The sequence below is a fragment of the Diprion similis genome, chromosome 4 (genome assembly GCF_021155765.1).
Source record: "Diprion similis isolate iyDipSimi1 chromosome 4, iyDipSimi1.1, whole genome shotgun sequence".
Lineage (NCBI taxonomy): Eukaryota > Metazoa > Arthropoda > Insecta > Hymenoptera > Diprionidae > Diprion > Diprion similis.
The window spans coordinates 17,370,182-17,395,472 of NC_060108.1; the positions used below are offsets into that span (position 1 = coordinate 17,370,182).

Sequence of the window (25,291 nt, forward strand, 5' to 3'; positions counted from 1 at the left end):
AGCAGGGAGGTAATAACCATATTTAAAGCTCTTTGTTTCAGGTCCATTTCGCGTAAGCTTTTGGAATACATTTTAGGAACGATTTCATAATCGCCTTAGCTCCTTATCTTGTAGCGTCCGGAGCCTGGCACAATCGCAGTTACAAGAGAGGCGCGAACTGGTGTACGTAAAGGTATAAGGAGGGCGTAGGTAAGTATACCAAGTGATAAAAATTGTGCAGCCCGGGTGAAAATTACCGTCTAACAATTTGTTGAAACGGCCGCGTTATACAAAATGGTGGAGTGATACGGCATAACAAATACTTGCAAAACGCGAGGACGAATCCTGCAGGCTAACCGAGTTACGCGAGGTTGAAGGACATTAGTTAACGAAAATTGTGCTAGTTGTCGCATTTTTATACACCTGATGATTACAGTTTCTTACCAAGTTAATACGATTACCTTCGACGGAGCCAAGTTTACGAAGATTCTCTGAGCTCTGACTTAAAGGGCGGGAAGAAGACGAAGGGGCAAGAGGTAGGGGAAATCTTGACAAGGAATGCAAGGAAAAGATCGACAATGCCTCGTGATTTCTTACTGGCCTGAATACCGCCTAATTCTTTCGAATAATCGCATATTTTAAGAACTCTCGCCAATGATAAATCGAATTACATTCACTTTTATACCAGCCGTTCATTCATTTGCATCGTCAAAGAAAAGTTCGTTGCCAAACTCTTGCTTAATGGAGCGTTGTTAGCTAAATTTCGAATCTTTCGCGTCATCGTCAACTCGTATGTTGTGTACTGTAAAAATGACAAAAAATTTGAGAAAAAAAACAAGTCGACGTTACCGCGTCTCTGCATCACTAAACATTGTATGTACGTACGTCACTCACCCATAAATTGGTTTACGGTCTGGATACGTTCAGGAAAAGTTGGCCATAAAGCGGACAGCCGTATAACGAATCAATTATTTTTATATAAACCAATACAAATTCAATTAGATCTATTCCAATTTTTTATAACATGATATAATTTTTACTTCTATGCTTGAAAGATGATGCACATATCTGAGAGTTCTGAGACAAAAATCTTGTTTGAAAGTTAAATTAAATCGTGCCGAATTCTGCATAAGGCAGAGAATATTGTAGTTTATCTGTCAGGACATTAGCGTGGTGAAATATGTTCGCGTTACCGAAGTATAGAACTTGAAATCAAGATCCAGGTGAAGTTGAGCGCTCTGAAGTTGCGCGCGCTAGCATCCTTCCTGTTAAGTCGTCCGTGAAAATACTAATTATTATACTGATTATTATTAATACGAAAACTTTACTCCGCGCTGAGTCGCAGGCGAGAAGGCGGAGGCAGGAAAGCGAACGGGCTGGAATGAGTGAGTGTGTTTCAGACTGTTGGCGTACCGACAACTTAACCGGAATGGGGTGGCGGGAGGAGGCAGGGAAGAAGGGGGGTGGAACACCGGCTCTACACAGCCCTTGGATTATGCTTAGTTGTAATTAAAGCTTCATTATGACCAAGCCAATTAAGATACGCAGCCGCGATTCAAAAATACCTTATCCACCACTTCTGTATATCCCGTAGTTTCTAATATACATGTAAAGTTTAAATTATTACAAACTTTAGACGCGATTGCACATCATTATAGGATCGACGAAAAATAAAAATATTACTGTACCTCGTGCTGCTGCAAAATCGTTGAGCGCACGCAAAGTTTCATAAGAAATCAATTATCAAGTTCGGTACATCGTTGTGCGCAAAATATTTATTCAATCATTATAACAAATAATTATTCAACGAACTTGAATGTGTACATTTCATTTTCATCAAGCTAGCGTAGCTCTTTGACTGTTCTTCAAAATATCCTCGGAAAAGTCTTCAGCCCTGGAGAATTTTGCGTAGCTGAAAAGTGCGCGAATGAAGAAGATATTGGAATAAAACGATGAAAAAGTCGGAAGAAAAAAGAAGATACTTGTATAAAAAGAAAACTAGTATCGTAGCGCTTTTAGTACCTTCTTCCCTGTAAAACTATTACACGTTTTCGAAATTACACAACTTACATTCTGTCATACTTAGCCCTCTCGCTCCCATTCAGTGACGGCCTCGTTAATGCCAATGCATCGATCAAATGTCTCTGAGTCACACCGACAGTACTCAACGAACCAGAAATCTCCCTTCCGTGCTGAGAAATTCCCAAAATCAAAACGTCATTACAAAACACCTATGAAACCAAAATCCTTCGCCATACACATACTCCTGGAAAGCGCACTGCCTTTTCTGTTACAGTATGACACTTGAAGCAGAGTAACCAGATAAGAGACAGACTAGCAAGTTCTTAGAGTGACCGAGAACAACGGAATTCTTAAAGAGTTATCAACGTTACCCGATTAGTATGCGGCCAATACGAAACAAATGCGCTTTCCAAACGTGCGTACGGCATTAATTGTGAGCTACCGTTATCCTCCTACGCACCTGATTGATAACAACGTCGAGTTAGTGATTACGTGTGCATTGCTGTGAGAGATCATGCTAAAGAGTTGCACGAACTACCATACTGCATAGCTGGTCCAATTTCATTTTAAATTCTTGTATCTGGGACAGCGCGTACGCAGTCCCAACTACCAAAAATAATACGCCCGAGATATCCACATTAGGGATATTCGCAAGGTTCAGCTCGACCGTAGTGCAATGGAAGAGCCTCATCTTGGAGGAACCGCCTTTTTGATCACGGTATCCTCTGCGCCAGGTAAGTATGCTTAAGTTTGGCAGAAGCGACTACTTGAATACATTCGGTTGAATTTTAGCTGCGAGAACGGCGCAAAAGTACATTCACCAGTGGAGGGCATGCGACTCCTAGGAGTAGAACGAGGAACCATCGGGAATTGGTGGTCATGCGCTCCAAGGCTGTCATCATGCGCGTATACTTGAAAAATTACATAGCACGAAAGCACAAGCGTATGAATGAGTTTTGAGTACGCTTGAGCTCGAAAAGAAACGGACAGAGCTTCGGACGATGGAAATAGCATTGGAAATCGGTTTCTAATTTTATGGAACGAAAGTACAAAAACATAGCAAGCATTACAGGGAATAAGTGGGATTTAAAGAAGAAACGATCACATGCAATCAGATTAAAAATTTTCGTCATAAACGTATGCGGAATAAATTCATGATTTTTCTTTTATGAAATTTTTCGGTGAACGGAGTATTATATTCACGACGTAGACAGGCTGCAATTTTGCAAGAAACTATGATAAATAAATTATCATAGAACAAGCAGATCAACACTGAAATTGCTTGTTTGTATGTATATGTATATTGATATTCCACGATTGCGACTCCAATTTACACCACAGCCGGGAGAATATCGCAAGACGGAAGGGGGGCACACAGCGTAAATGCGAAATCAGATAGTTCACAGTACATAGCAGATCGCTGGAGGGCAATGATTAGAAACTATGTTAATTAGACATGCTTCGCTAATGTCACCATCTTATTCGCATTAGTCCCAGCCAACGTTTAATTTGCTTGGATTATATCTTGTTACACTAGTCTTGTATTCGACATTATTTTGATCTAGAGCGTAAAAGGTTCATGAGCGCATTGAAATTTTAACGGTATAAATAGCACCCGGATTTATGACCGATAAACGATTAAAATCAACTTAAAGAATTTGTTCGACTTAATATTAGGGTTATGCAGTTCGGAAACATCGATATCAGTATTAGCATAGTCATTTTCAATACCGCATATTATGGCGGTAGCTTAAAATTATCGTACCAATTCATTTCGAAAGCTAATTGAAGGCAAATGACCGGCATTCGAAAGAGATACGCACACGTGCAAAATAGAAATCCTGTCCCCAATTATATCACAACAACGTTAATTTTTCGACAAAATGGTAGCGCTCGAAAAGCTGCTCACTCAAGTATAATTGGCAATTTTATTCAGTCATTAGGTGCTCGATTTAGTAGAGGACAGTGGAATTGAATGAGTATCATTAACCATCAAAAGTACAGAGGGGTTCCGAATTGAACAATTTCCAATACTTTTATAGCCTGGAAACATCATATTTGCATTTCCTTTACTCTCGTAAAATTATCATATCAAATATCAAAGAAAACTATCGCAACAGTCTACTGAAATTATCACGTTTTGTTCATACCTAAAATTATTTAAGCTAACAGAATTTCGATTCTAATAAAATGGTGGAGTTATATGAACTGCTCTGTACCTCTTATGATTGAACATGTAAATGATCGTTGAAATAGATAAGAAAATGCATGCACATCAGTTGATATATTGTAGGGATTAACACAGCAAAGAATAAAGAGCACAAACATAGCGATAACACAAAAGTCCATATGATCACCACGAAACCATCAACCCATATATTTTGAACTATAGTTATAATAACTTACCGATTTTACAGCCGCCAAATCCTCCTCCAGAACGGTAATTCTTGCTTGAGAAATAATAGAATTCAAGTCAGCACCTGTAAAGCCAATTGTTTCAGCTGCCAGGGTATCCAAGTCCAAGGAATTCACATCAAGTTTTTGCGATTCGCACAGAGCTATTAGTATTTCTTTTCTCTCCGTCTGAAACATGTTTAAGAAACGAATCAGATAAATATTTTATTTAGCGATGTACGCGCGTGATACGCGATACATGTCGAATTTATTTCATCAGCAAGCATGCCCTCCTCATCACTTTTTCGTCAATTAGGTAATATTTAAATGCGAATTAGTACCTTATCCGGTAACGGGCAAAGCAAAGATTTGTCTAAACGCCCTGGACGTAGAAGCGCTGGATCTAGTAGATCGGGCCGTGAGGTGGCGGCGACCACGGCAACTCCTTGCCTGCCTTCAACGCCGTCTAATTGAGCCAAAAACTGATTCACAACACGATCAGTGACCCCCGTGCTGTCATGACCACGTCTGAGTAGGGAAAAAATAATAATTTCATTATTGCCAGTGATCAAGAGAAGAATAATATTCACTCGTTTTCCGAGATAAATACAAAACTTCTTATTACTGCTTCATACCTTGGCGCAAGACTGTCAAATTCATCAAAGAATAATACACAAGGTTTGGCGCTGTTAGCTCTGTAGAAAAGAAGAAAGGTCGATAAAATTTGCCAAGATCATTTCTTGATCACAGGAGAATTACCAACTTTTCAAATACGTTTCGCACAGCCTCTTCGCTAGCTCCAATGTATTTCGAAAGCAATTCTGGTCCCTGAAAAAAATATAAACATTCCAGTTACTTTCCACAAAATCAAAATCTAGTCATTTTCTTCTCTTTCTTCGTCTTTAGTTATTATCTGACAATTTTTACCTTGACACTAATGAAATTCAATCCACATTCTTTAGCAATTGCACCTGCAAGCATGGTTTTACCCGTTCCTGGTGCTCCGTAGAGCAATACTCCACCCTGCTGTCTTATTGGCGCATTTTTGAAAAGTTCTGGATACTTTAGAGGCCAGTGAAGAAGCTCTATTAACGATTGTTTCACCTCTGCTAATCCACCTATGTCTGACCACGCATAACCAGGCCCAGAGTATAGATCAAGGCCTTGCAAGGACATTGGTACAGATCTCTCCAAGCTTCGAGACAGATCTTCCTCGCAGGCTATCAAAGGAGTTGTCAAGCCACTATTAACTATAACAGAAAACACAATTCTTGTTACAATCCTTTCTTGCATACAAAGAGCTTCTCCAAAATTACCCATTTTGGGACCCGCAGATATTTTTAACAAGATCCAAATGATATCTTATGATACTCAGAAAAAAATGTTAACCCAAGTACAAGAATGCTTCCGGAGATATAGGGGAGCAAAGGTGTCAAATTTAGTCAAAGGCTAAAACTTATTTCAGAATATTAGGAAATAATAAAGTATTATTCGACCATCGTTTTGGACAAATTCGTTCGGACCATAAATAGACGAAATGTGCCCTTGTTTTGGGGACGCTCTTTCACTTAACAATCACTAATGATAATGCACCTATCGATAAAAAATTACCGTGTCGCTTCCAAGCATTAAAGACAGCCTTTTCCGCGAATTTTGTCAAGTCCTGTGCTGTCCATCCTTCAGTTTTATTGCCATAATGATTCCAATCTACATTGTTTGATATTTGCAGCTTAGACTTCATAGCTAACTGGAGAATGTCCACTCGATCCTCCTGGACAGTAAAAATTATTTCAGAATTCTCTTAGTGTTTTTAATTACACTTCAAATTACCAATAATACATTTATTATAAAAAATATACCTTTTCAAATTCAGGCACTGATAAGATTGTTCTAAAAAGATGAATACCTCGTGGAGCAGCCAATTTTCTATTCATTTTGTTAATGCTTATACAGGTAGCTACAACAGCAACGTAATTTACTGCTTGATACTCAGTTAGAAGGTTCAACAGCATGTCAGCAGTTCTATAAAAAACGAAGATTTTATTACAAAACAGACTTAATTTCGCGAGAAAAACAGGTGAATTGATTTTGAAAATAATCCAACAATTCATAATAATACTTATTTTTCAGGAGAAAATAGTCAAATGTAATACATATCTGCTTAGTATATAGTATCCATCAATGTAAGTCAGTTACCTGGCAGTGTTTATTGCATCTGGGGTATTCTCTTCATCGGCCAGAATTTTTCCTGCTATACTATCCAAATCATCGATAAATAAAATTGCAGGTTGGTAGTAGACGCACTCCAAAATAGCTGGCAGAAAGGTTTTGTGTAATGTTTCCACCTTTTTACCTGCGAAAAAAAATTTATTAAATATATAACCGATTATTCATGCTTCATCAAAGTTTAAAATGGAAAATTGAAAAAGACGTTCATTCGAAGTTAAGATTATGTTACCTTTTAATGATTTGCAATCGATCACATGCACATAAACAAAATTCGGAACTGCTCTGAAAGCCTCTTTCAAAATCTGTCCCACAGTTGACTTTCCACTACCAACTTTCCCACATATTAGAATGTTTTCTCTGTCATATCCAAAATCCGTGGTTCGATCTAAGCCGAGACTCAGTCCCAAAACAGATTTACATTCCGATAAAAGAGATCTCAAGCCTCTGAAACAATCACCATTATTATTGTTTTGTTTTATTTATGATTATTTTGTTACAATAATTCACTAATTTTATGAAAGCAATTGCAACTTACCGCATTGAGATAGTTCGCAAGCAATCGCTCTCCGGATCTTGTAAGCTTTCCATCTGGTTTTCCACACTATATACAACATCCTTCACGTGTACAGGAATAGTTTTCAAATCATACAAGTCTATTAAAGCGTAGGAAGTTGGGAGTGGGCAGAATTGAACAATGCAAGACTTATCATCCCTCAAACTCAGCATGGATAATGAATTAATAAGCACTTTATCGTATCTCGAATGTTCTTCGAGGTAATTTTGAAGATCTTCCAGAGAAACTGAATTGTTTTGTGGAAATACTTCTATAGCCGTAACAGGTTGCACTGAGTATTCAATCAATTCTAGTATGACTTTAGCACCCACTTTTAACTTAAGATTATGTCTGAGGTTTTCCGACACATAGATACTTTTGTGAAGCGAATGATTGGCAAAATATTCCTTGTCAATACCGATTGAACATTTTTTCAAAACATCTTCCAGTACGAATATTTTGGCAACTATTTCTGTTACTAAATTAAGTCCAGCAGTATTGTTACTTCGCAAATAATTCGTATTAGTTACTTTAACGAATTGCGTATTTTGCCTCACTTTCTTAACCCTGCAATAAATCTCACCAGAATGGAAATTCTCTGGTAAAAAACGTTTCTTAACAAAAATATTGTACGGCTGTCTCAATAAAGAGTTCACAGTGTTCATGGCATCTGTGTCTTTTATCTTTTTCAGAGGTAGGACACGGAAGGTCTGATTAACATTTTTCTTTGAAGATTTTCCCAGTATATTCTCAACAGATTCTTCAACATTTGCCTCTTTTTTCTTGTCTGCGTCAGAAAACAAATTCGGAACTATATTTTTAAAAGTATCCCAAAGATTGCCAAATTGTTTCTCTCTTTTATCCGCTTTTACTTCCTTTTTTGGAAATGATACTGTTATCTCTGTGAACGGTTGAAGCTTTCCATACCTGTACATAGGTTCCAGAGACTCTACAGGAAAAAAATTGAGGCTTAAAATAAAAAACTTTTTTCTTTTGTAAGAGTTTGGACCAAGACGTAATATTTGATATAAATCGGTACTTTGATATAAGAAAACTCTGGACCTTTACAATTACATATGATCAAAACCCCTATTGGGGACAAATTGACCATTTTCAATCAACTGTTGGCTTGTAGGTATACTATGCTGCTTCAAAGAAAAAGAATGTTTTTTTTCAAAATTTCCACTAAAATACCTTCAGAGTAGTACAAAGAGATGCCTGTGAAAACCGGATCTTTTAATACTAATATTTGGAGGTCGTGCACCAGGGAATTCTATTTTCCTGTTAAATGACACAGGAATATAATTTTTTTTTTTAGAATTATTCAGCTTACAAGTCAATAAACGGATTCTGATGAGCGATATATGTTTTTGTAGGAAACTAAACATTCTGCAAAATTATTTTTTGCCAAACCGACTCGTTCAAAATTTATTCAAACTGAACTTTAAAATTATGTCATAATCGCACTTTTTACTTCAATTTCAGGTAAACTCATTAAAGTTATTATCAAACATAAAAAAAAAGTCATTTAAAAATGAAAATTACTAGGTTCAATCAGCCTTTCAAATTAATATCACTGAAAAACCTTCCATTTTTGGGAAGAATAAATTAAAATCCGTTTTATTGTATTGATTAGCATTCAAAAATTTTTTTAATCATTTGTTACCAACGATAATGGACTTGTTGGTTATGATAGTTTAAAATTGTTGACTTAATATCTTTTGTAAGAAAGATTTTGATTTAGATAAGTTAAATAACTTGAGTTACCTCATTTTTTTAAATATTACTATACCACAATTAGTCTGTTTGAAGTGTAGTAAAGTGAAGTAAAAATTGCAATTATGACATAAATTTAAATTTCAGTTTGAATAACTTTTGAAAAAGTCGGTTTATCGAAAAATAATACATTTTTTGTAGAGCGTTCAGTTTCCTATAAAAACATATATTGTTCTTTAGAATCCGTTTATTGGTTTGCAAGCTACAAAATTCTAAAAAACATAATTTTCTTCCTGTGGTTTAAATGCAAAATAGAAATGCCCGTGCACAAGCTCTAAATATTAATATTATGAGCTCCGGTTTTCACAGGCGTCTTTTTTACTACCCTAAAGATATTTCAGGGCGCATTTTGAGAAAAAACAATAGTTGATTTTTTTGAACCAGCCTAAGGTAATACATATGTATATTGTTAAATATACTTACCAACATTTAATACAACAGACAGGAACTTTGATATCCAAACAACAATTTGCTGGTCCACTGCGACAATGTTGATCTGGTTTAGCAATGACTCCTGTATTTTGTTGCTCTGTAATTCCTGTAAAAACAAAATCTATGTTACAGGTAACTAGATAAATCAATAATAAATTTATAAATTCATCATTAAGGTTTAAAATTCTGTATAAAACAGTGAAAATCTCACCACAATTTCCCAGTCTTGTGAGCTTCTTGGCATGACAATGACGTTAGATACAGCAGATGGATGAGCTTCGGCTGATGCGAGAACATTATCTCCTTCCTGAATGCCCAAGGCTCTTGCAAAAGTTGCACTGAGCCTTAAGAATTGATCTGGACTCGGCCGAGAGTGCCAAGAGAAATAGAAGTCGCGATCCTGATGCGTGATCCTGATGGCATTAGGCTGTAATTCAATCAACAATGCACATGTAGATTCATTTGAATGGTCTCGATTTTGGTTCAGGACTAACATTGTTGAATTATGTCGCCATCTATGAAAGATTGTGTTAATTTATTGTGAACGACTGCCGTTAGGTATTCGAAGTGGGTAAAAAGATATCTATCCAGTTACATAATGATTCGAATTTACAGTTACAGGGAACAGTAAATGCGCATATAGATGAGATTTAAAAAACAATGGCGGCCTGGTAGTAATCAGTCAGGTTTGAATAACAATGCATAGGATCATACCTTTGCTGCAAGCTGTCGTTGCCATGTAGCTGGTAAATAAATGAAGCAGTTTTGCACGGTGATATATTTAACTGTGAAGCGTTCAGCCTGCATATTTTCGGAATGGATTGATAGAAGTAGTGAAGTCTTTCAACGGCTGGCTAATAGCCGCGGTCGTAGTAGACTTTGCTTACAAACAAAATACGATCGTATCGTTGGCACCCGAGACGTAAGGTCACCGCGGCCACTTGTTGCGCGACACGCAACGCTTGTTCATTCGCCACCGGTAATGCAATTCATTCTGAAAATGAATAATTACGTAATTCATGTGTACTTTGACGGTTTTCTCCACCTCAAAATGAGTTAGAAAGAGGTCGGATCTTCGTTTTATCGGTCAACAGACCTACAAACAATCACGCTTGGCGGCCATTTTGTGAATTGCTAGCTAGTTGCACGAGTCGTCACCAGGGACCGTGGCGCATGGGCTGCGTAGCACGGTCATTGGCGCGTCAAAAATCATTGAGCCAATCGTATGTCGTGAAATCTCTAACTGTGATATTTTGAAACAGCGTCAACTTCAGTTGCTCTTGAGTCAGGACGAGCGGAAAGTAGTAAAGTAACGTACCAGTTGTTGACGGATTTTTGTTAAATGAAAAAAATCTCACGGCCAAGACACAAGGAATTGAATAATATAAATTAAGGTAACAGTCTCACGGCTTCTCTTGATCCTTGCAACAAATTTGTGGGAAGAATTGTGGAGAAATAATTCCCCAAATTATATTTTCCGGTTTTAAGGTCACGATAAAAATGGTGGATCCTTTTACCAAATTGTAGATCATATCCCCTTATTAGCATTTTATGTTTTTCAATTATTTTACCACCCGTGCTTCATCCCATCGCGTCCTTATGAAGATCGCTTTGATAATTTCACAATTACATCGAAATATTCACGGTAAATTTATTCTCTGGCATTTTGGGTGATGCCAACGACCACCCGGGCCGCTCGCTCGTTACCCTCGAAAAATTTTGAAATCCCTTTGATTTCTGACTCAAATGTACGGTGATCTCTGGTTCAAAATGTCGCTAGATAATCACTTCACCTTACATCAGCCTTATCCGAAATTCTTGCAAAGAAAATTACGAAGTCTATTGCAATGTAACTAGAGGCGTTTTCTTTCGCTTAATTTTAATTTATTCCAAAGAAAATATCGAAGAATTTTATAAAATAAAAACGCAGCTGTTTAGTCTCAGTGAAGATAGTCGCCAAGTTTAAAAACACCATCTAAACTGCGTGCAAACAGTTCAATTCTAATGTGTAAGAATCAGTCCGTCACATTTACTTGTTAACGTTAAAATTCATCTATTTTTGAGGTTATAGCGTCGCGTAATCACGTGACAAGTCAATACAACTGAAAACTTATTCAGCTGTTAAAAAAAAGATCACAAACTTGACAAACTGGTATGAAAAAAAAACTCGCAAAAAAGACTTACAGCATGGTTGCTGAAACAGAAAAACTTGATATGTTATGCATTGTGCATAGTGTAACAACATAACTAAATAAGTTTCGTTTCATGTGCAGCATAAAATAGGTTTACCATTTAGTGTGTTTGATTTAAATAATTCGTTTGCAGAACTTTGTGGGGAACTGTTGAAAGACCGTCCCTTTACGTATTACTAAAAATGGCTCCAACCAAAGTATTGAATGGCCAAAACAAACAGAACGCCACGGGCATAGTAATACGTAAAGGAATCACAACTAGAAGTCACAATTCACTAGCTAACACTAAGCACCTGTCAGTTGTGAAAGACCCAAGGATCAAACGCAAAGCAGATGCCTCTCCCTTGAAAGAAAAGACAACAAAAAGATCAGCATTAGGAAATATCACCAATGTAAGTTAGAGAGGCAATAAATTCAAACAGTAGAATATCAAATTACACCTAACTGTCAGTACCAAACTAAATAACTAAACTCAACAAAAGCTAAATTATAGATAAACTGATGAATAAAACACATTTGTCGATATTTACAGGCCATTAGCAAATCCTTGGGTACACAAGTCCACGAAGTAAAGAAGATCACGAAGAAAGCATCGACTCAAAATAAGCCATCCACGACTTCCCTACAGCCCTTAGGAAAGATTTTAGCTAAGCCAGACAATGTTGTGCCAATCAAGCCAAAACCACCTGCACGTGTACCAGCCAAAAAAAAGGAAGATGATAAAGTGGAAATCCCGGCTAAAATAGCAAATGCGAGGCGCAGTTTAGACTTGGAAAAGTCTGAAGATAGTTCGCTGTACGTGAGTGCTTTGGAAGACGCTGACGAGAGTTTGAAAAAATCAACACGAAGTAATTCTAGGGTAAATAAAAAAATCTGTTGGATAGAAAATAAAATCAAAATCAAGAAATTTTTTTTTACATATGTCAAAAAAAGAGATTCCGCGCAATTCACGTACACAATAAGGTGGTCCTCATTGAGAGTATTGCAGAATTTTTTTGCCAACAAATTTTAGAGGGATGGTTGATGGTTAAAATAGAAAGCTGCAATTTCAAAATGAGCTGAAATTTGTTTTACATTGATTTGAGGGGTAGCTGCAGAAAAATTCGTTCATATTCTGATTGAAGACCACCCTCTGATGACCCACGTGATCTCAAGTATTTTCTCTCCATACAAGGTTGATGCCAAAGAAGATACTGTAGAAGAGCCGGAAGAGAAAGTGCAAGCTTCGCCCGATCCAAAAGCATCTGCTGTTTCTATTGCAACTCGCCTAGATGCTCCACCTACTGACAAATTACCCGCTGGTGTACAGTGGGATTTTGATGCTGAAAATTGGACTGATCCTTACCAAGTTTCTTATTATGCAATGGACACGTTTAATTACCTCAAAAGTCGGGAGGTAAATATTTAATTATTCCGCTTTTGACTAACCTCAACTGCAAATCAAATTGACATAAAATAGTTTGAGGAACGTTCAATTCATCATTTTTATATTTCTATTAGCCTTTGTTCCTGATTGGCGATTACATGGAGAGACAAGTTTGTTTATCTCGATGGATGAGATCTTTACTTGTCGATTGGATGGTTGAGGTCCAAGAATCCTTTGAATTAAACCATGAGACTTTGTATCTAGCTGTTAAATTAGTAGACTTGTACCTCACTAAGGTGACAGTTGGAAAAGAAACACTCCAACTTTTAGGTGCAGCAAGTTTATTCATCGCAAGCAAATTTGACGTGAGTCTTATATTTCCTACTAAAAACACACTTCAGAAACCAATCACTAGTTCTAGTTACTCAAATTTTACTATCAACAGGAAAGAATTCCGCCTATGGTTGACGACTTTTTGTACATCTGTGATGGTGCATACACACGTCGGGAACTAACTAGGATGGAAATTAACGTTTTAAAAATAATCGACTTCGACCTAGGCATTCCGCTTTCTTACAGGTTCCTCAGAAGATACGCCAGGGTTTGTACTTACGCATTATAATAACATGTAAGAATGAAACACTGATTTAAAGGACTATTAGAACTTAATTTTCAACTTTAACGAATAATTCAGAAATAATGAATTGCTAATTTACTATTGCTTCAATTGACAGTGTGCCAAAGTTTCTATGCCCACTCTAACTCTGGCTCGTTACATCTTGGAGTATTCGTTGATGGATTATGGAACAATAATGTACAGCGATAGTAAAATGGCAGCAGCTGCTCTATTCATTGCTTTGCAAATGAAAGATCTAGGTGGATGGAATGCAACCTTAGAATACTATACAGGACTCAAACTTGAGGAGATTAAAGAAATTGTGCTGGCGCTAAATCAGGGGCTACATCGGAAACCTAAAGAAGCATTAGCAACAGTTCGCAACAAATACAGCCATAAGTAAATATGAATTAATATCATCTGCATGACTTTGCCAACTCATTGCCTAATAAACTTTTCATTTTTACAACAACTAATCAAACAATGCACTAACAATGCCGCTTTTTTTCTTTCAGGATATTTTTCGAAGTCGCTAAAGTGCCACTGAAAGAAGTATTAGACATATAATTAGACTTGTAAGTACCGTATTATTAGTAGTTAGATACGGGGCTTGACTGGTTTTTTTTTTTTTTTTTTTTTCAACAAAATAGGCATAACTGAAATACCAGCCATACAATTTTTGTTAAGGCTCAAAAAGTTTGACAAATCTAAACATTAAAAATCTAAGTGTACCCCGTTTAAATCAAGAGAAAAGAATTGAAACTGAAAACTTAAAGTATTACTACCTTGCTACGACCTTTTTTCTTCCAATTTTTTTTCGTATTATTTACATTTTAACTCTAGAAATACTTGACGCAGAAACTTGAAACGAGTTTTTACAATTTATATGCACCTTTTTAACAAAGTGGAAACCGAGTTTGTACCAATGTACACTACGTATTGCCCTTTTATTCCAAACTGTTTATACATGACAAATATTTCAATGATACTCTACAGTCTCTCAGCATTTATGAATTATTTTAATTTTATTTTATTTTTCTCTCTTATGTCAAAAATTTATTTTTGCGCCACACGTTTTTACTTAGTACTAATAACTAATTTTTGACGGCTACAATAATTTTTTTCACTTTATTATCGGTCTTACTACGCTATCGCATGTGTTCCGATTTATTTTATCTTTTTTTCTACATTTGTATTTTAATATATTAGATAAATGATAATTATTATTAATAAGAATAATAATGTAGCTTCATCGTTCGCAGCGAATCTAAATAATAAAGTTAGAATTTTAGACAGAAGATTGAAAATAGAGAAAATTTTCATGTGTGGCGCATTGTTATGCAATTTTGTTATACTGGTATAATAGTAAGACTGATAGACTGATGCGATGGTAAAAATGATACCAGCAGGGTAGAAGGTAAATTTTGAAGATTTTGACAGAAATAAGCGCTAATCCTCTTGTGCCCCATGCTTATTGAATTTCTTGGGGCGTAAAAAAATTCAAGTACAAAAAAAGAGTGAATAAACAAAATATAACCAAGCCATTACTATTTTTTTCTTTGTCAAACCATAAATGTTTGCCAGCTCTCATTCGGTTCTTCGAATGTCTTTACAATCTGTGATAAGAATCTCAATATTACTTAAAATAATTCCCGACTGAACTAACAATAACAACATGTATTTTAGCTAATGCTAGTTAGTTGTAATTTGTACGTAGAGTTTTTTTTTTTTTTATACGAGTAAAATTCGAAATTATATCAGCAAAAGATTTAAAAATCAAGAACAAATGTGAAACCTCATCAGTAACGTCTCAATGATTTACACAAGTCTCTAAGAATATTTGTATAGACGTCACGTATTCAATTGTACTATATATATGTGACCCTTTTCCGAATGGAATAAGCTGTATATAACCATGCAAAAGCTTTTGAAATTCTTTGTTATGGATTTCGAACAGTAAAAACCGTAAAAATGTATTCACGAGTCAGAGCCCCATAAATCTGAGATTTCTCTTTCTGTATATAATAACAATAGCAATGATAATGTAATGTATGTTTCTTTTTTACCGTCAATGAAAGTACTATGATCTATTTTTATAAATTGTTGTGTGTATGTGAATTATTATAAACGAATACGTTAATTTAAATTAATAAAATCATGACAAGTGATTAATTCTGGCAATTCATTTTCCCTCCTACTTGTAAATTTTTTAGCATCATTCTCGAAAATTCGTTATTCCAATTACTCTGGCTGTATAATTCATTTTACCACGATCATAGTTGATACGATTTTACTGTGCTCTAAGCCTGACATTTGATATCCAATTAAAAGAAAAACAAATAAAAACGGGAAACCGTTGGTAATTGACAGAATATTTACGTTCATCGACGAATCAGCTTGACAATTAACGAAATTTCTTTATTAAAAATTATTGATCTGGACAGATAGTACACCATAGATATATTAACTATAATTTGTATAAATTTCTAAAATGCAGGTACACCGTTATTCAAATTAATGTAACAATATTCATGTATCTCCGAATCACGAAATGAAACATTTTGCCTTTAATCTTACATCTTTGAGAACTTTGTATCCACAATGTCTAGAATTTTATTCAGCCTTTTTGGAGAAGATTTAGAAATCGCGTAACGAATAACTTAGAATAGATATTGAATTCCTCCTCATTTTTACTGTATCAACTAGATTACGAAGCTTTACTGCTCATTTTGAATCAAGAGCAATAAATGCTGGAGAATTTGAAGTCTAGATCGGAGTATTTGCAGTATTCTTCCACATTGAGGGTAGCCTAAGAATAATTCGTCTTTTGATTCTAAGACGCCATTTCAGAAATTATATTTTAAACAGGCAATTCCACATATGTATGAGTCAAATAGAATTTTTTTTTAGCCATTTTCAGTTCTACATATTTCCCTTTTTTTCACTCACAGTCAGAACAATACATTAGCACGAAACTTTTCAGTACCTAGAAATAATGCTGAAATAATCATTTGTTTTGAATAGATTCTAAATTTACATACTGCAGAAAGTTCTGAGAAGTATACTTCAACTGATATATTCAGTAACAATACAGCGAAGTTCGCGCGACGCAACAGAACTATTGTTATTGTCGCAGAATACCATAGAATTACACCATAAATAATATATAATATACATATCACAATTTTTTAGTCATGACTTACGCTTGGACCCTTATTATAATACTTATTCAGTATTATATGTCTACCTAGGTCTGAAACTTATGGAATATTTCCAATTTGGAACTGCACTCATTATCTTATAAGTGAATACATATATTCATTTTCAGTAAAAAAAAAAAAGATTGCCCAACAAGAACAATGACTTTAAGTTCTTCATTACCGAGTATCTATTGAGTTACACGCTATCTATGTTATATTCCAACAGACTAACTGGGACAACTATTCTATAAAACTTACTATGGATTAAATTTGGATCCATATAAAAAAAGTAAGAGATTTTTGGTTTATCAGGTCGCGTAACTATATGTACACCTTCCAATTTATTAGATAAATTGTTCGCAATTCGTATTTTTACTATACGTCGGGATACTGTCAAATCACCAATTACTAATACTTGCTGCCCATGTACGTACATACACGAAAGGATTAGGTGAATAGCACTGGTCGATAGTGAACTTTACACATACGAAAACTGAATTACAAGGTGTGATGTAAGACACGTGACACCTACCTTCTGCGTGACAATTATATTTATAATCGATCAAGATGTCTCTTCCATCGACGTTCGTCTTGCTTGTAATCGTTTACATCTCGGACATTCTTTTCTATTGGATTTCTGTTTGCAATGGGCGTGAAAACACGCTCCGCAATCATCACATCTCATAACTTTTAGCACCTGCCAAGGGAATATAATTTCTTTCGAGCAGCATAATTCACACACAAATCCCCGAGCTAGGCAAAGCTGCAAATAAAATCACAGAATAGTTGAAAGCAAAAGAGTTGAAGATTCATGTATAGCTATATTACCAATCGTAGTAACAATTTTCTTAAGATATAGAGAAGTCAAACAATTATTAGTTGAAACATGAATTGTGCAAATCTGATTCAATATGCTTACTTCACATTGCATAACGTGACTGGAACAAGCTTCTACTAAGTCCTTCAATCTTTCAGGCAGCAATCCAATTTTGACTTGGACAAAATCTTGAATAGCATATACGTGTGGATCGTTTAATATGTATATTGGTTCGTTATGTAAAGCTTCCTGCAATCTGTACAGAAAAGGTAAAACCCCCTCAATAAGCTATATTATTTTACTGGAAGACTGAAAAGACTTTCATAGATCGAATGCTAATACTAACGATACTTACTCTACAGCAAATCTGCAGGTGAATAGGAAATCTTTTAGATAGAACAGCTGCGTCCGTAAAATTCTGGTTTTTTCTAATTGTTTAATGCGTCTATACAGCAGTGGATTTAAGTCGTTTACTTGAAACAAAGGATCCACTGTCATTTGATCCAATAATCGGTACGAGAAATTTGACACGGAATACCTGCAGACAAATGTAATTTCCATAATCGCGTGGTCCAAACTTTTATGTAAACTAACTGTGAATTTACTAATTGAAAATTCATTAATTAATATCACTTCTTAATACTCTTAATATTTTAAGCTTCTAAAGATGGATCGTTAAATTACCTATTAAAATCCCATTTGGAAAGAATTTTTCCGGGTAGTATAGTCAACTGATTGGTATGACATCCAGTGCAAAAATATCTACCCAAATATTCACAATATCGAAATCTGTTTGCATATTCTACAGCAACTTTCATGCCACATCCTGCACATCGATAGTTCTGTTTGGCCATAAGTATTCTCCGGCTGTACATGAAATGATGTAATGCGTTTGAATAAATTATTAATTCGTCCTTAAGTACCACTAAAACGTATATAAAACTTACACAGGTGCTGGTTGAGGTGTAAAAATTATTTGAGGCCTCGGAGGTGCCCATTCCATCGTTCCACGCAACGGGGTCGCCTGAGTCATGTCCTCATTTTCAGCTTCATCGGGACTAACGGGCCAGCTCGTTGGCAATGGAAGAAGCTGAGAAAACATTATTAAAAACCATTAAATATTATTAAAAATCTCTACTTGAGAAGCAGTTTTAGTTAGAGAAATATTATATGCATAAAAAAAAAAATTAAATGTCTCATATTGTACCTGCTGTGGGGCGTCCCGTTCAGAAACAAGCCACTCCAATTCACTAGCCCTGGGCAATTGTTTTTCGCTGAACCGTCTTATAAGAGATAAAGCAACACCTTCAGCAGACACAATGCTTTCAGTGAGTGTTGATTCTGTTCCATGCCTTGGCATAGCTCTACGTAATTCAGCTTCTGAATATAACGATGCCATGGACATAGATACACCTAAGAATTGTACATATTTATGTTTAAAAAATAAAATTAAATGAGCAGTTACTAAACATACATCATTGAGGTTGTTCACAAAGTAAACTTACCGGCGTTTCTTAGTTGAGAAATATTCCTAATGTCACCGACTTCCAAGTCGTCGACATCATCTGTTGAAATACTTTCAGATGGTGTTCCTGGAGAAGTGGATAATGGACTGACACTTTGATCAGTTGTTGTAGCTGGAATATAATCCATCCAAATAACAAAGTTGAAATAATACAAGAAAAATCGTTTATTTAAAAAAGTTTTATCTGTTACTTACTATCTGTCTTCCCATCACTAAGAAGATCACGACTCCATGCACCTCTTTGCTTTTCCTCTTGTCTTTGTCGCCGTCGCAGCCTAATTCGTTGTTTTAAATTATTGATCTCCTCATCACTTTCATCAATTGTTTCATCGACTAAATTCAACTGCTTATTACATTTGACCTAACAAATAATTAGTCAATTAAATTAGGAACAATTCCAAATTAAACTAGCGTTTAAAAAATAATCAAATAGTAGTCAATGGTGTAGAGTAATTTCAAACCTGTTCAATGGCTGCTATCATAGCTTCAGAAATACTGAAATGTGCGTTTTCTCTATCCAACTCTGCATTAGCTCTAGTAAATTGCGCTGATGACAAAAAACTTGTGAGACTCTGACCCTCAAGGGGCCTGGGAAAATATCCTGTAGCCATTGGCTGCACGCTATTGCCGCCGTCTTCCATGAAGCTTTTTTTTGGTGTTCTATAATCCTTCTGACCTTCTACTTCTGAACTCCATGATCCAGTGAATTCTGGAGCTGAATCCGGTAGCAGAGTTGTTTTTTTCCTATCAGTCTTTCGGGTTGCTCCAATCTTGATCGTATTACTGGTAAGATTCTTCAACTTGAACTCTACAGGTTTCTGCGACTTAGGTATTGTTTCGGCTATACTGTTTACAATATTGTCGTCATAATTCAAAGTATCTGAACTCCCATCGCTTGACTTCATATCGAATTGCTTATCATGCAAAATTTTTACTTTCTTGCGAGACTTTCTTGCTGGGCTATTTTTTTTTAAAACTTTACCATCTACGTTTGATGTTGTACCCTTGAACTGGACTTCAGTGTAATCAACTTTGATTACATTTGACAATTTATACGAATCAATGCTATACGAACTGCACGTATCTCTGTTTGTGCCAATAAAAAACTTGGCTGGACTTGTGGGCTGAGGTATAGTTAAATTGTGAAAGTTTTCGTGATTCTCGTTTAACGTAGGAAGACTACTCCACACTTTCAGAGAGAAGTCAATATCAGTTTTTGTTATCACTGGCTCAGAATTTATTTTACATTTCCTCTCTTTTGTAATACTGATTGGATTCTCTGAAATCTTCCTATCATCCAAATTTGATTGCGCCGTACTCCCGGCTATACCTGTATGATACTTTTCATAGCTATTTGTATTCTCTATATTTACAATGCCCCATTTTTTATAAGATAGATTTGTGGGATAAGATGACGATCTGCGATGCCTATTCGGACTATTTTTACCCAAATCCCAATTTGGCAGAAACTGTAATGATACATAGCAAAATTTCATCGTATAAATATTAACGAGCACGAGACAAAGTAAAGAATATGTCTAGAAGACCATATAAGAAATAAGGAATGGTCTTGATAGTATCAAATATTTTACAGTCTAGCAGTAACAGTAAGGCTCAGATAGATAAACTTACCAAGCATGGATCAATTTCCGTTAAGAGAGAGGGCTGATTCTTTTCGACTGCTCTTAGACAGATAAGTGTAGCTTCTGCAAGACTTTCCTGGCACAAGAAGGCCCAAGGTTCAAGGCAGGACAAGAGGTGCTCCTTGTCCGATAAAAGCCAAGAAAGCTTCTGAGAGAGGGAATGACTTTCCAAACTAGAAAAATGCATCAGAAGCTTCTGAATTCTAACAAATGATGATTCTATCAAACGGATATCAATATCAAATCAATCAGCAAAGTGCAAATGTCTAAATTGTGAACATTATATCACATGCCTGGTGTTAGATTAGATAGTAACCATTGTAGCATTGCATAATAATAAGATAAATTTGTATATACCAAGATTGCATATGCCAATATTATTTTAGACATCCAAATATTAGAATCTTCTCTTTACTAAGAATTATCAGTTGACATTTTCAATAATGTTTGATTCCAAAACAAAAAGCTTCTTATAACATAGTGGACATTAAAAATCATCGAACAAATTTCCTGAGTTTTTTCTAAATTTCTCTGACCAAATTGTATTTCTTCCCCTGAATAAAATTCGAACTAACAGTGCTAATTATTCGAGTATCTAATACCTAAAGCTCTGAATCAATCGGTATTCAAAATACGTTTATGATCTATTTATTGGTCATGGTCCGAGCATAGATACAAACAATTCTTAGAATTTTGCTTTTTTGTGGAGGAAGCTTTATTTTTTGTCTATTCATACGGCCACAAAATTCTGTGACTAATTAAAAAATTCGTTAAGCCCCCAGTTTATACCAACCAGTGGCCACCATGCGCAAGCTATGAGATTCATAACGATGTGAATTGGAGTTGAGAAATACATATGTCTCAGTATCCTCTAGATAGCCTAAGTATCCTTTAGAGAGTTGCAGTCAAAATAAGTTTTGGAATCAGAATTTACCATTTCTTATGAGACTACATGATTCTAATGGACCTGCTCAAGGTTACAAGGTTGTTAAAACTTTTTTACATTATACCGGAATGCATTAGTTGTTCAACTAATCATTATATATATACTCAAACAATGAAATTTAGTACTCCATTATGACGAGATTGAGATTCCTAGAAAAAATCAAGTTTGAGCTAACAATTAGTCATGAAGTTTTTGACTGACTCTGAAATAGAACTATATTTCTTAAATACATATCGAGTGTTTTCAATACTCTCTAACATATTCTTAGTCACTACATACATGCAGTTTCTGCACTGGCCAATTTATACTGATTTTTACACAAATAAACTCAACGCAGGAATCATTCTTTAATGAACAAGTGAAAATACCTCTTGTACAGCCACAACAGATCTTTTCGCGAGCCTATCTTTGCTGGTATATTCGAAAGGTAATCGTCAGACTCATGGACAGACGGTGATGTAGCCAGAGAGGGTTGGAGCCAATTTAACCCTTGTATGAAAACCCAACAATCCGGTTCGCCCTTGCCAGCATAGAATAATAAGAGTAATTCATTTTTTGTTATGAAAATCTAACTCTCTACTTTAACCATTTTGCACAGTTCAACGCACATTGCAATTTTAGTATTAAGAACATGTGACTCTCACCGTTGAATCGAAGACTCGACTTCCATGCCTGAATATTCTTTCCATGCATTTATGAAGTCGATTCAAACCTCCATACACATTCCAGACATTAGAAACTTGACTAACTAACAGTCCTTCGACGGTTGATCTGAGGTACTGCAGAAGCTGCTGGTGTTCCCTGATATGTGGATCTTGCATAGATGTCATCATGATTCTCCATATAACAAGGCAAACGAAGAATATGGCGATTATATTATCATTTTTTAAACATTATCGGACTCAACGCGAGGCCATGAATCTTTATACTATCGCTAACAAATAGTATCATAATTATACAGTGAATCATAGATCATAGTGCACACTGCACAATACTGATCTGACAGCCGGAAGCGGGACGCACGGATCGTACGTAACACAATCGTTAAAAAGTCACGCCCCCTCGACTTCGATCGAATGACATCCTTATTTGCAAAAAATCCCCTTCTTATAAGGTAATTACCTCACACCGCTCTCTCTCTGTTCACAGATCTCGGAATAGCTCGTTTTTGGTTCTGTTTCAATGGTTTTCGGTAAATAATACGATTCTGGAAAACTCTCATATTTTGTAAACACTCCTCTCACGAGACCAATGCCTATACATATATTATAGTACGGTGGAACGTAACGAAGTTCAAATTTCAATGGTCGGTAAGGCAGAGTAAAAGGTACGGTTTACTCAACGTGTAACTTTGGAAGCATCTGACCGTCTGCTTCCACACTCGTGGTAACTAAGCTTATGTAGGTATACAATTAGCCTATTTGGCTTCGGCAGCGTGGCGCGAGCTTCGAATCACGAAATACTAAAATTTCTATTCTAGGATACAATGCTCCAACCCTAGAATAGAAATTTTAGCTCCACCAGCTCCAACAATGCTGAACTGACCATTCTACGTTACTTCTAATTTTCGCCGATTGTACAGACAAACTGTATCAGACAGGGCATTCCATTTGCAAGATTTTCAAATTGAAATGCTCAGCATCTTTGTACGGATTAGTTTATTTGGTTCTTAATTTATATTTATTGTTTTTTAGTTTTCAGAAAATCCATTGTATTCAGAAATATTCCACTCAGCTATTTGCTGTACCAAATACCATATTCACTTAATAATACTTCCATCTTTTGCAAGCTTTTCAATGTCTATGACTCCCAAAGTGCAAAGACAAACTAGTGCGGCTCCTTGCTCGGCCCATTTCTTGTTTTTTTCCCTGAAAAACAAAGTGTTTTTCACTATTTAAAGGTCGAATGGGTAACACTAATTCTATACCTAATTTGCATTCTCACCAAAAGGAAGAACTGTATTTTTTTCCATTCACCGATACTACGGAGCGAAATAATTTATCTTCTTGCTCAGTATGATAGACTGGGAAATTGGTGCTGTTTTCCTTGGTCCATTTCAAGAGCCTCGACTTCGGTAGCTCCAGATCATGAGTGTAGCTATTACGTATAAAGGCACACTGCATCACGACTACATCATCCTCTTCGAATTTTCTCTTCACTCCTTTTCGTTGCTCCAAAGAAGTGGGGATCACTTGAAACCTACCCTGAATGCCTCGGTCTAAGTACTCTTTCCGTTTAGTCATACAATAATCTCCCATATCCCAAATAGAACTGAAAAAAAAATTGAATCACTATTTACTTCTACTAGACAATCTTCACATCATTGAATCCACAACAATTAATGCATGGTATAATTTTACCAAATCTGTTGAAGAGTTTGTGCTTCTAGAAATGTTTTTCCCTTTGGGGTTTCCTGCAACTCTCGGAGAATATTTTGTATACAGTACTTTGTATTCGATGGGGCATTGTCGTAGTCCACGGCGTATTTTAAATAGGACCGTATTACATCTTCAATGGGGAGAATGCCCTCTTTTCGAAATATTGAACAATTCCATTCAGCAGCTCTGGCGAGCATCACACTACTGCAGCCTGTTTCTTCTTTGAATTTCAATATGTCTGAATACTTTTCAATTTCCTTCGATCCCCCATTTGCAATAACTGGAATCAGCAATTGTTTAGCAACTTCTCTGATTATATCACAGTGATTTACGTGTTGCGGTCTTTCATCTTTGGTCCTTCCATGAATTGCGATCGCAGATATACCCGTTGAAACTAGTTCTTTACACAATGCATAAGTTCTGTCTACCGTTGGAAATATCCTGATCTTACAGGTGACAGGAATCATTAGTCCATTAACCAATCTGTTCAGAATTTCCTTAGCTTTTTCTGGTTGCTGAAGAAGTGCAGCTCCCATGCCGCCAAGGATTGAAAATTTTTTGGGACATCCCATGTTGACGTCGATACCAGCTACATCATTTTGCACCATTTTTCCGACTTCCAAGGCTCTCTCTGCATCACAGGTACCAAGTTGAAGAACGACGAATTTTTTTTCTCGATTGCAAGTTCGGAATATTACGGTACCATCCGTTTTATCAATAAAATCAACGGTCCCCAAGACGTCTGAAAATCATAAATGCAATGTTGTTTATTCACATTTACTTTGAATTCACCGCCTGCATTGCCGTTTCTCATCTCAACTGATAAAGTAGAAGTACCATTTTCTCGACGAACTGAACGTAGCAATTTCCAATCGATAAGCTCCTCTGTGTAAACAATGTCAGCGCCGTAATCCAAGGCTAAAAGCCGCATCGGCAACGTCCCAACGCGGACCATCGGTGCTAAAATAATCTTTCCACTGTAATCAAGTCTCTCGTCCATTATGAAAAAAGATGACTTGCTTAGCGAACTGACGTTTCAAATCAATACAAAGAACTACTCGATCTTACGTTAGAGCTCAGAGTTAGAGTTAAGGGTAGTATGACGATACACCGGAACTTCACCCATGATAAAGTTCACTATTTGTAAACGTCAAAGGTACTTACACGTTGCATCAACAGATGACTCTGTCCGAAATTTGCAATATGTATCTATTTCTAATTTT

At 36.0% G+C, this 25,291-nt stretch overlaps 4 protein-coding genes and 1 non-coding gene across 6 annotated transcripts; 1 reads left to right on the top strand and 4 right to left on the bottom strand.

The window, feature by feature from the left end:
- Positions 1–1,738: 1,738 nt before the first annotated feature.
- Positions 1,739–10,479, bottom strand: LOC124405684 (peroxisome biogenesis factor 1). The gene is made up of 15 exons (XM_046880792.1): positions 10,100–10,479; positions 9,597–9,812; positions 9,377–9,491; positions 7,160–8,126; positions 6,854–7,068; positions 6,592–6,748; positions 6,255–6,417; positions 6,007–6,166; positions 5,323–5,645; positions 5,159–5,223; positions 5,031–5,090; positions 4,737–4,923; positions 4,408–4,584; positions 2,050–2,171; positions 1,739–1,891 (listed from the first exon to the last, which is right to left on the bottom strand). The coding sequence occupies exons 1-15, from the start codon at positions 10,190–10,192 to the stop codon at positions 1,816–1,818; spliced, it is 3,096 nt and encodes a 1,031-aa protein (XP_046736748.1). The 5' UTR covers positions 10,193–10,479; the 3' UTR covers positions 1,739–1,815.
- LOC124406142 lies at positions 2,582–2,743 on the bottom strand. The gene has a single exon (XR_006929175.1). It is a non-coding gene; the product is annotated as a U1 spliceosomal RNA (small nuclear RNA).
- Positions 10,480–10,618: 139 nt separating the features above from the next.
- LOC124405690 (G2/mitotic-specific cyclin-B3) lies at positions 10,619–14,185 on the top strand. The gene is made up of 8 exons (XM_046880808.1): positions 10,619–10,779; positions 11,711–11,969; positions 12,110–12,436; positions 12,752–12,973; positions 13,078–13,308; positions 13,389–13,544; positions 13,678–13,958; positions 14,075–14,185. Exons 2-8 carry the CDS (start codon positions 11,760–11,762, stop codon positions 14,124–14,126), a joined length of 1,479 nt encoding a protein of 492 aa, XP_046736764.1. The 5' UTR covers positions 10,619–10,779; positions 11,711–11,759; the 3' UTR covers positions 14,127–14,185.
- A 1,776-nt stretch (positions 14,186–15,961) lies between these two features.
- LOC124405685 (run domain Beclin-1-interacting and cysteine-rich domain-containing protein) lies at positions 15,962–22,968 on the bottom strand. 2 transcript variants are annotated; one of them, XM_046880793.1, is made up of 13 exons: positions 22,825–22,968; positions 22,335–22,530; positions 22,059–22,210; positions 20,734–20,917; positions 19,563–20,570; positions 19,297–19,462; positions 19,082–19,213; positions 18,784–18,989; positions 18,524–18,666; positions 18,261–18,443; positions 17,932–18,114; positions 17,679–17,832; positions 15,962–17,522 (listed from the first exon to the last, which is right to left on the bottom strand). In XM_046880793.1, exons 2-13 carry the CDS (start codon positions 22,521–22,523, stop codon positions 17,322–17,324), a joined length of 2,901 nt encoding a protein of 966 aa, XP_046736749.1. In that variant the 5' UTR covers positions 22,524–22,530; positions 22,825–22,968; the 3' UTR covers positions 15,962–17,321. The 2 variants fall into 2 exon arrangements, with proteins under 2 accessions (XP_046736749.1, XP_046736750.1); XM_046880794.1 differs by having other exon boundaries at positions 22,335–22,527; positions 22,813–22,961.
- Positions 22,969–23,345: 377 nt separating this feature from the next.
- On the bottom strand, positions 23,346–25,231 carry LOC124405694 (tRNA-dihydrouridine(20) synthase [NAD(P)+]-like). Its single transcript, XM_046880814.1, has 4 exons — positions 24,906–25,231; positions 24,051–24,810; positions 23,635–23,961; positions 23,346–23,558 (listed from the first exon to the last, which is right to left on the bottom strand). Exons 1-4 carry the CDS (start codon positions 25,066–25,068, stop codon positions 23,450–23,452), a joined length of 1,359 nt encoding a protein of 452 aa, XP_046736770.1. The 5' UTR covers positions 25,069–25,231; the 3' UTR covers positions 23,346–23,449.
- Positions 25,232–25,291: the final 60 nt, after the last annotated feature.